Genomic DNA, 11287 nt, shown 5'->3' with positions numbered 1-11287 from the left:
TCCATGACAACCTGAATCAGTATGAAGTAATAATGATGAGAGTAATTGTCATCATGAACCCCTGTTTTCACTATTGATTACATACATGACGTACTAAACTGTGAATATTGGAGCCAAAATTGATAGTCGATCTAGCATTAATGATATGCATTCATTCATGTGGCATCTGTGACCTTTTATAACTTCTCGATTCCTTGCACTCTGTGGATACGCTTATCAGAATATCACTACAGGACTCGAATCCGAGAGCCGCAGATCCTTGACCCGTACTGCTGTTTAGGGGCTTCGTGGATGGCAGCAGAGGAGCAGTGTCTCGGTGCTTTGGTGACGTCAGACATCAAGGCCCTTCAAAGCCTTGCACCTCAGCTGCTGATTGAACAAATCTGCAGTCAGGCCTTTTATTTTATTTTAGTAATAGTTCAGTTTTTCTTTTCCCCTTTTGTCAAAAGATACTTTATGACGAAGAGCTGAATTGTAGTTGTGTTTTAGTGTCGCCACAACTGAGAGTGGAGCATGACGCTCCGAAACTGTAGGTAGATTTCTGAAATATTAATTAAGTCTCCAATTTTCTGTTTTTTTTTTTTTTAAGTTTCAAATTTCGATACTGATCTGTTATCATCAGGAAACTTTATACCAAACCTTGCGGTCAGTGCTGTGTCCGATCTCGAGAGAACCCTCACGACCCTTTAAAAGGCCCAAAAAAAAAAAAAAAACTGGGGAAAAAGGGGATAAGGTGCACATCAGGCAGGTCTCCCAGGGCATTTGGCTTTTTAAAAGTAGCAATATTGTTTCTCCTTTGCAGGAACCCTGAAAGGAGCAAACCCATCCTGAATGATATATTGTGTTTTGATTATTATGAAAATGAAGCCTCAACCCCTGACCTCAGGCACAGACTTGATTCTCCATTTGGAATCTTTAGTCCAGGCCAACTAACAGTAGAGGTCCCACCTCCAAATAAAAATTTTCCAAAATAAAAAGAAACTACAGATCAGAATCAGTATAAAAGGGAGCTGTAATCATTCCGTCGTCAGCAACCAAAACAATGGGGAAAAAAAGACAAACATATAATGACTTATGTGGATGCAATACTTGCTTTATTGAACTTTAAGACAATCGGGAAATAAAAAAAATTAAACGTTGGAAAAAATTTGCTTCAAAACTCATTACAAAGGTTGGAAGTATATCAGATATTTGATATGTTATACATAAAAGATGTACAGATACTGTAGATAAATTTTTAGAAAAAATTGATATGGAAGATGAAAAAAGAAACTAGTAATGAAACTGTTAAAAACCAAAAAATACTAATCAAAAAGTATCCAAAATTAGCAAGAAAAATATAAGACTGGTTATAATAGGATAAATGGTAAAACATCAGCTTTTGTAAGCCATAACTATCTCACCACTCATATAAAAGACACTCGGTGATTATTTTATCCAGTGGAATGTAAGAATCGCCAATATATATCCACAAATTGTAAACAGAATAGTAGCATTAGTAGGCAAATATCTACTAGCAACACCATGACAAGTAGGCAACTAAAAACCAATATATAGACACAAAAAGATAATTCAGTATAAAATTATTCAGAATAATTCAATTGTATAGTTTTTATCAATCAAGCTATGAATAATCTGCAACTTATAATCAGCCAAATAAAAGATTTTAATTTAAATAAAATTTACAAGATAAATTTACAATTGTACATCACCCCGCAAGGCCAACTACCCTCTCTGCACCATAACAAGTAATGCCCCGACTCCAACCTATCCGGCTGGCCAAGACTTTGAACAAGATTTTTTCTCCCTATGTGCCTAGTGAACACCTGCATTGCTTCATCAGCAGAGCTCCTCAAAAGGCTTCATGCCACGCTATTCCATGGCTCTATTGCTTCATTGGATGTGGCGAAACTTTTTCACCGGTGTGCCCTGCGATGAAAATATGGATGAAACTTGACTGTCTATTGAGAAGATTCTATCCCAACACTGAACTTTGAATGGGCATCCCTATGGTACCTGCTCTAAATTTGCACAGAAGCGGCCCATTCATCAATCAATGAGGGCAATTGAGGATGGAGATTGAAGGAGTAACAATGGGTTCTCTCCTTGGTGAGTTGTTCACCAAATTTTATATAGGAGTTGTCGAGTTTGCGTGTCTACAGTCGGGGGACCCTTGCATAGCTATGTTTGGCACCAACAAAAACAACTGAAGCCATGTCATGGTTAGATGCAACAATGTTGAAGAAATATATTAAAGAAATGTCTCTTTTCCAAAATTTTACTGCTTCCTGTATTTGCAAGGTTTCAATGCCTGTCATTCCTGTTGTTAAAACTTCGTGGCAAATTAGCAACTCGATGAAGGAACTTGATTTCCTTTTGTGGTAACGAAACCACGTGGTCTCTCGTGACACACTTTTAGGAGGTGGAGTAATATTGGATCCAGATTGCATCTAAAAATTTGTTCTATAAGCTTCTATGACATAAGTCAGAATGTGGTGCCTTTTTCTTTAGGAGCCAATCCAGTATGCAGAAAATAAAAAACTCCTTATATTGGAATGACGATTGCCTGTCGTAATTAGCTCCACCCATACAGTGATGTAAAAGCTTCCAGAAAAGACTACCCAAGACAGATAGAGACAGATGGCCGTTAATAGAATCAGAGGTTGGACAAATCAAAATTTCCACTGCCGGAGTCTCCCCCTGCGACTACAAACTCCCTCCATAAAAAAATCATTGTCCTTCCTGAGATGAGGAGAAAGCAACTAGCCCTTCCTGCTTGTGGTAAGTTTGCTGAGCCCTTAATGCCTGAGATGAAGAGAAGCAGCCAGCCCTTTCTGCTTGTGTTGAAGAGAAGTAGTTAAACCCTTAATGCCTGGGATGGAGAGAAGCACCCAGCACTTCTGCACATGATGAGAAGTGTCTAAGCCCTTCATGCCTAGGACGAAGTTGGGTAGTGAGCCCTGCTTTCCAGTGACGAAGAGAAGTCTGCAAGCCCTTCACGCTTGAAAACGAGGATAAGCTGAAACCCCAGCCACAAAGTTTAACTTCACGCAAATCGCCATTTGAGCATTGTAATTACTCTACCCTCCAACCCGTTCCCCTCTATCTGTAACACCTTTGATTTATTTTGTTTTGCGTCATGCTGAATGAAAGTAAAGAAGCATTTTCTTTGTAAATAAGGTTGTGAATAAATGTGTTGTTGTGTTGTGAGTTTCTTTTTATATTTCTTTCCCATATTTCAGTTGCTGGTGTTAAATCTGTATTGTTTAGAATTTGAAAGAGCCTGCACTGATTCTTGGAATCATAACAAGACACTTAGGTGCACCTTTGAGGTGGAATCGCTTCGTGTGTATGTGAGGATGACACCATTTCTTTGTTAAACATCTGTGTTGCCAGCACTCCTTAAAGCTTTCACACAGGTCCGCTGTAAGCCAATCAACATTGGGCTCTGCTTAATGACAGCATTGAATGCCTCTGGGAAACTTTCAAATCTTGTATGATTGCCTAATATATTCGTTCTTGGAAGACCAATTTTGACGAAGTTGTTTGAACTGAGTATAAGAAAAACGGGGCAGCCATGTAAAACCGACCAATGCCGACAAAAATGCCAACCATATGACCTTCTACAAGGCTTGTAAGACTTTCCAGTACCTCGTAAGGAACAGCCTTGTTGTTAGCGAGGATCCCATGAACATGAGGAGGAGAGGAGTGGTTTACCAAATATTGTGCCCTAAGAATGGAAGCTGCCATTCATACATTGGCATGACTACCATTCGCCTCTCCAAGATGATCACCGTTCTCCAGCAAAAGGGCAAGTCAATCAGCACAAATGAGGGAACATGGCGGTGCCGTCAGCCCCAGCAGGTCGGAAAGGGCTAAAAAATCCGGGATTGTAAGAGCGACCATCAACGCCTCCAATATAAGGAGGCTCTCGCCATCCTCAGATGGAAAACAATGCTGAACATGACCCAGGAGACCCTTTTCCCTACTGCCATCAGGAAAACAGCAGGCACGCCCCTGGGATAACCCTCCAGTCGTTCACTACTACAGACAGCACACCTTACGTCAGAACTCCAGAGACCTGGAACCAGCGATTCATAGCCTTTGTCTGTCAGCTAGGCTCTCTCAGATGGGTCATTCCACTCCTAGACTATAGGAGGAAAACCCCCTCCCCCTTGCAGATGTGAATATGACATTATTGTACCCATGGCTTCATTTGCCTTGCAGTCAGTGGTAAGATTACTACAGCTGTTAAATAATTTACTTCCTGCTTCAAAGAAACTCGTTCGAGAGATTGAGAAACTGCAATACAAACTCAGTGGCATCCAGACGGCCATTCTGTTCAGTGAAGTTTATTTCAAAGAGGCCCTCCTTCCGAAATAATAATAATAATAATAATAATAATAATAATAATAATAATAATAATAATAATAATAATAATGGAATCCAAGAGGGGAATGAATGGAAAAACTTTAACTCTATGTGGCAGGATTCGAACCGATGCACGTGAGATTCCTTTTAGCCATTACATTCTCATATCAAGTCACAGAATATTCCGGTTCTTCCAAAGCCATTGTGCTCAAACAATCGAAGTTTATGCGAGAATTCAATAAGATTTACCTCAGACTTCTCACAAACTGCATATTAAAAATCCTTACCAGCTTAGATAATGGAATATCCTCGTCAGCACCGCCCCTCGGAAGCAAGAGAAAGGAGACCACCTGTTTCGACTGCCTGGAGTAGCCTCTTGTAGCTGACTGGCTGGCTCTCAAGGACTCGGTCTCGGCTCAGTTCAGTGGACAGTTGAACGGCGTAGCAACCAAATCGCTCGTCACTAGGCGAGGGAATGTAGTATACATTTCAAGGCATGGCGTGCGTTGATTGACTGCCTTTACGGCCGGCCGTTTGACGAATGCTTAAAGACAGAAAGAAAGGTCCTTTGAAAGCAATACTTGGCAGGATGATAATCTAGAAATCAATGGATTTATTGGAGATATTATGCTTTTTCTATCCCTTTGTATTCACGCCAAATCCATATATATATATGTATATATATATATATATATATATATATATATATATATATATATATATATATATATATATATATATATATATATATATATATATATATAAATTCGAGCTGCAAATGTCCTTTGATATCTAATTCGCTCTACCTGGGAACTGTGACCCCGGTAGTTTCACTCTCGGTAGTTTGACTCCGGGTAAACTGAAATCAGAATATGCTAACACCCGGTAATTTGACCCGAAAAATAAATATCTAGCATCTCCAGGAAGCATATATTTTTTTGAAATGGCTCGTGGCAATTTCCTTATTTACTGATTAGAAGTAACGTAATGTGATTGTTTAGAAAGCAGCTGAAGACTTAGTTTATATATATGTTTCTTCGAATATAATAGTAACATTTAGCATATACATACGATCCTCTAGCAATACAAAGTCATCTTTTAATAAATAACCATGTCTCGTACCATTCAGAGCACCCGTGGAGGAAAGAGACTCGTAGATGACGTAAATTACATATACAGAAGGCAGATAACTATCACAGATGGATCAAGAATTTATTGGAATTATGAAGTGAAGACTTGTAACACGCCTACATACATTAAAAGGCGTACTTTTCAACTCTTCAGTTCAGACTTCCAATAAATTATTTTATCCATTAGCGTTTGTATTCGGTCTTTCGTAAATTCAATTCAGGTAATGTATGAGTTTATTTCCTCCATGGGTGCTCTGCATGGTACGAGAAATGTTATAAATAATATCTTTATACCACCAGGAGCTCGTATGTACTTCTTAATGTTGCTGATATACTTAAATAAAAGCAAGGCGTGATGGGACCTCCAGATTACTCGGGACACGTGCAAGATTTTCCCCTCACGCAGAAGTTGTAAACATTATATTACTAACTTAACGGAAGTGGTCTTTGTAATTAATACTCATACTTGCATAGTACTACTTATACTAACAACAAGGATGAAATAAAAAGGGCACAAACTAAACACATTCATCTATTCTCAGTTATAAGTGGAAACACAAAATAACTGGACAGAAACATAGCCTAAATTCAGGACACCAAATAAATTATAACGTCCTAAAATCTACGGTCAAATAGAGCATTTTTTCACCAACAAAATTAAAATAAACACGCTGTACTTTATAAGAAATAATATTTCTGTCCTGTTTAACATGCACATTATTCATTTTTAAAATTTTCCTTCTAATAAATGAATCATAAGTATCCTATCCTAAAATTCCTGTATCTTTAACTTAACACGAAAGACCTTTTTCTGACTTTTTTAGGCTCTTCTGTAGACCCTTCCTACCCCCAACAAGAGCAACAACAACAACAACAGCAAAGTAGTTTGTAGGCTAACTCCCAAGTAAGCAAAAAATCTATGGAAACTAAGCCTTCAACTTTCTAAACATTCAAATTATGTCATTTCCATTTCCTAAATAAGGTCATTGCCCTAACTATCTAAAGAAAAATTTATTCTTCCTGAATATGATATTTATATATTTTGGGATTTTACCGGCAGTCAAACTGCCAGGAGTGAAATTACCGGGATGAAAAAGCGGGTCTACCTACTCGCCATCAGATATATATATATCTATATATATATATATATCTTATCTCTATATATAATAATATATAAATATTATATATTTATTATATATTACACTATAGAATTGATCCTATGTAATCTATATATGTAATATGTACATATATATCATATATATATACATATATATATATATATATATATATAAAGTATATACATATATATATTATATTAATTTTGTCATTGTACATTTAATCTATGTTAAAAATGTCTACGATGTACTAAGACAAGTTTCACATCGCAACAAATCCCCTGATTCTGGTTAGTTTGTTTAAATTCCAGGATAAACTTGACCCTTGATGACTTCATGTGTTGCGTCCTACTGTGCATTTCAGGGATGACGAGGAGTCATCGTTTTTTCTCAAATATCTTTCAAACTAATCATTTCATCGAAATGGTACTTCGACGCGGTGTACAACACACCGCGCCCTAATTTTTGGTAATATAGCGCTTTGTCAAATGGTGTTCTTAAGGCGTTTACTCTCGACTTTTAAAGGCAAACTCGCATGAGTCAGCAGGACTCTATTACAGAATCGAACTCCGCTATCAACATCCCTTCCCCCCCCTCCCTCCCTCCCTCCCTCCCTCCCTTCTTCCCTTTCTCTCGCTCTTTCTTTACCGCTGTTTTTCACATTTCTCCCCAAATACCTCTATAAGATTTACTATATGGAATGAACTGCTGTCTTCCATGATATTTTTCATTACCTGCAGATTATTGGAAAGTTCCTAAAGAATATGAAAGCGAATTTTTACGTCATAACCATAATAATGGTTCATTTTTCCCAACGTGTTTGTTTATAGTATACGTGACGCTGAGGGATTGTCTGTCTGTCGGCTGCAGCAATCGCTCGCACTGTAAGCATTCAATGCGTCATTGACGAAGACGGATTTATTATCGCTGTCATGGCCGCCATGTTACATTGTCCGATGCGTTGCAGAAATGCGTCTGCAATATGACTCCTAACCATTTACAAAATGGAGAAAGCTGACAAGAGATTAAGGATGACTCTCAATAGGTAAAAGGATTTTCATAATGCACTCACGCCAAAAGCACACGCATTTTTGTCAGTCAATCTATCAATGCATCCATTTCTCTATCATGTTATCTAACACTTTGATGTATGTATATATAGTATATATATATATATATATATATATATATATATATATATATATATATATATATATGGAGTAGCTTCGTGGCTTATACCTTTATTATGCATTGATCACTTTCCAAAACTTTCGTGATTCAGTTATACCATACATACTATAATATATACTTACTTATATATACGCATATATAGATGTATATATATATATATATATATATATTATATATATATATATATATATATATATATATATATATATATATATATATATATACACATACATATTATACTCCAAGGATGAAACATATTCATTTTCATTTTTATATACTCATTCAAAATTCATAAGCAACAAGTATATTCATAGTATATAAGTGAGGAAATATTTTGATAAACATATATCACTTACATTTTTTTAGTCTGTTGCCGTCAAGGAACCAAAAACGAGCGACTCCTCAATTATGACAGTTTGTAGATTCTGCAAAAATAGATACAGACCTGTAAAAGACCTACGAATATTGATTTCCTAACTGATTATTATGAATGAAGCAAAAAATGGATAACTTTTTTTATTACAAAAAAAAAAAAACCTTGTATGTTAGATTCCGGAAAATAGGGTAATAGGTAACACTTATGTTAATGATAAGTAATATAATTCAAGAGGCATGAAACTCGACTCATTTACTAAACTAAGCACCTTATAAGAATTACATACGTGTTACTGGTGTTAGATTAGTAGAAACAAAATTGTTGTGTGATATGAATAGAGAAACATATATATGCAATGATATTATGATAGTAGTTTCCCCTAAATTATACCCATTTTCTATTTTTTAAAAATTTTAACAGCAATTCACCTGTTGAGCATAAAGGAAGTAGACAAAGCTCCTCCTCTTACCTGGGGGATATAGGGGAAGTGGGGAGGCCTTGGTGAACAGGGTGACGGTCATACACTCTTTAGCCTACTCCCATTTATATAATTCAAGAAAATACAATAGCAATAATTAAATGAACACGGATTCTACAAAAACCAACATTTTTATTAGGTTCAAGTTTACTTCAAATAATATAACAGGCGGAGGGAGGGGGGGGGGGGGGGGCGGGGGGGGGAGACGGGAAGGCCAGGGAAGTGGGTTGAGGACGGTTGAGGATGGGAAGAGGGAGGTAGGAAGGAACGGGATGGGGATTAAGGAGTTTTTCAAAATCATTGGCTGTCAATGGCTGGCAATCAACACCTTGTAAGTCAAGAGTAAACGCCGTAACTAACACCATTTGACAATGCGCTACATTACCAAACATTAGGGCTAGGTGTCTTATTCATGTGTTAAAGTACCATTTAGTTCAAATAATTAGTTTGAAAGATATTTGAGAAAAACGATGACTCGCCGTCCCTGAAATGCATACTAGTAGTTCAGTTGACCTAGATGTAATCAAGGGACCTACGTGGGATCCACGCTGGAGTTACTAAGGGTCCGAATTGATTACCACAAAGGCGTTAGCAACCATACCGGTAGGAAATTTGCCAATCGTAAACTGGCAATTTTCCACCATCAAACAACACGCCAAGAAATGTAAGCATCATTTACGATACAAAGTTTTCGAAATATTGGGAGTGGCACCGAATGGGAAGATACTGACTGTCATTGGAATCTCTGTTTATTCAACAACTTGTTCTTCAACTGAACACTCACTCGGCATCTTCCTCGACAACTCTTTATTTTAGGTGAGATGTTGCCTTTTGTCATTTCTGTTCTGTTCCCTTTCTCTCTTGATGGTTGTTTCTGCTAAGATTAGTTTTAATTTCGTTATTTATAAGGTATTGTGCCTTATATATTAATTTCAGTGCCTGTATCGTTAATGTTATCGGTTGTCATTGTCCTTTTAGCTTGAAACTGAAGCCAGTAATAATTATTTATCATAATATTATTATTATATCTATATATATATATATATATATATATATATATATGAATGATTATCACATCGACCGTGATTCATTTATATATCATTATATCATTCGAGCTACAAATGTCCTTTAATATCTAAATTCACTCTACCTCGTAATTGATATATTTTCATATGTGTACCGAAGGGGAATTTTTTAGTTGATAATAATTTCGTCCCCACATGAGATCGAACCACCGTCCAAGTGGACGGGAACGAAATCAGGACAGACAGTGACGCTATCAATTCAGTGTCTCTGTTGGCTGAATTGATAGCGTCACTGTCTGTCCTAATTTCGTTCCCGTCCACTTGGATGGTGGTTCGATCTCATGTGGGGACGAAATTATTATCAACTAAAAAATTCCCCTTTGGTACATAATATGAAAATATATCAATTCCGAGGTAGAGGTGAATTTAGATATTAAAGGACATTTGTAGCTCGAATGATATATATATTTATATATATATATATATATATATATATATATATATATATATATATATATATATATATATATAATATTAGACATTGCTACTTTCAAAACTCATATATCCCCTCTTAGACTGTATAAAACTAATAACTAATAGTTACAGTGGTTTGAGAGAAGTCCAGCCAAAAATTTAGAGATGGAAAAAGCAGGATTTTTGGCTGGACTTCTCTATGAATACAGCAATAGCGAGTTTACTTTGAAAAATGGGCTTGAATTTCAACAAATAATCACTAGACAAGATGGGGACTATTATATGGTCAGTTTTGATGTGGAATCTCTCTTCACAAACGTTCCACTTAATGAGACGATTAATATTATACTGAACAAGATTTTTATTAATGATGACACAATCTTTCATGGTTTTAACCGAACTATTTTTAAACAATTACTCGATCTTGCTGTGCAAGACTCGATGTTCATGTTTAATAAGCGACTCTATTCGCAGGTCGATGGAGTTGCCATGGGATCTCCTCTAGGCCCAATTTTTGCCAATTTTTTTTATGTCGGACTTGGAATCGAAATTTTTAAACCAGTGTGATCTCAACTTCAAACCTTCATTTTACCGTAGATACGTTGATGATACCTTTGCATTATTTCAACACCCTTGGCAATGTTCGTTGTTTTTAGATTTCATTAACAATATTCATCCAAATATTAATTTTACAATGGAAGTCGAAAATGAGGGAATTTTACCTTACCTGGATTTGAAAATAACAAGAACCAATTCTGAATTTGCCACGTCCGTTTACAGAAAACGTACCTTTACAGGACTAACTAATAATTTTTATAGCTCATGTCAACGATCTTTTAAACTTAATACCATTCACACATTAGTCAATAGAGCCCTGAAATATTCATCTTCTTGGAAGATTTTTCATGATGAGATCACGTTTTTATTAAGCTTTTTCAAGTCCAATTCATTCCCACAAGAAATAGTATTTGATTGATCATTCCAAGAATGATCAATCAAATACTTGCCAAATTCTTTCATCCACCATTGCCTAATTTTGATGTTCCTAAGAAACTGTTTTATGCAACTATCCCATATTTGCCTGACTTCAAATTCTCGTCCAATCTCGCACGAATTATTGAACAAGA

General features: G+C 36.3%; 3 protein-coding genes across 3 annotated transcripts in view; 2 read left to right on the top strand and 1 right to left on the bottom strand.

Moving 5' to 3' along the window:
- LOC135198944 (uncharacterized) overlaps positions 1–4187 on the top strand; it is a 50688-nt gene extending 46501 nt beyond the window's left edge. Inside the window, exons 6-9 of the mRNA XM_064226862.1 lie at positions 450–529; positions 803–941; positions 3243–3353; positions 3945–4187. Of these exons, the coding sequence (XP_064082932.1) occupies positions 450–529; positions 803–941; positions 3243–3353; positions 3945–4187 (573 nt within the window). The remainder of the gene's footprint in view (positions 1–449; positions 530–802; positions 942–3242; positions 3354–3944) is intronic.
- Positions 1–11287, bottom strand: part of LOC135199117 (uncharacterized) — a gene marked incomplete at its 5' end in the record, with an annotated part of 413213 nt that overhangs the window by 248458 nt on the left and 153468 nt on the right. The window lies entirely within an intron of this gene.
- Positions 1–11287, top strand: part of LOC135199560 (uncharacterized) — a 371126-nt gene that overhangs the window by 260443 nt on the left and 99396 nt on the right. The window lies entirely within an intron of this gene.

Source organism: Macrobrachium nipponense, chromosome 25 (assembly GCF_015104395.2).
Source record: "Macrobrachium nipponense isolate FS-2020 chromosome 25, ASM1510439v2, whole genome shotgun sequence".
NCBI classification, from domain to species: Eukaryota; Metazoa; Arthropoda; class Malacostraca; order Decapoda; family Palaemonidae; genus Macrobrachium; species Macrobrachium nipponense.
This window is presented reverse-complemented; position numbering and strand designations above follow the sequence as displayed.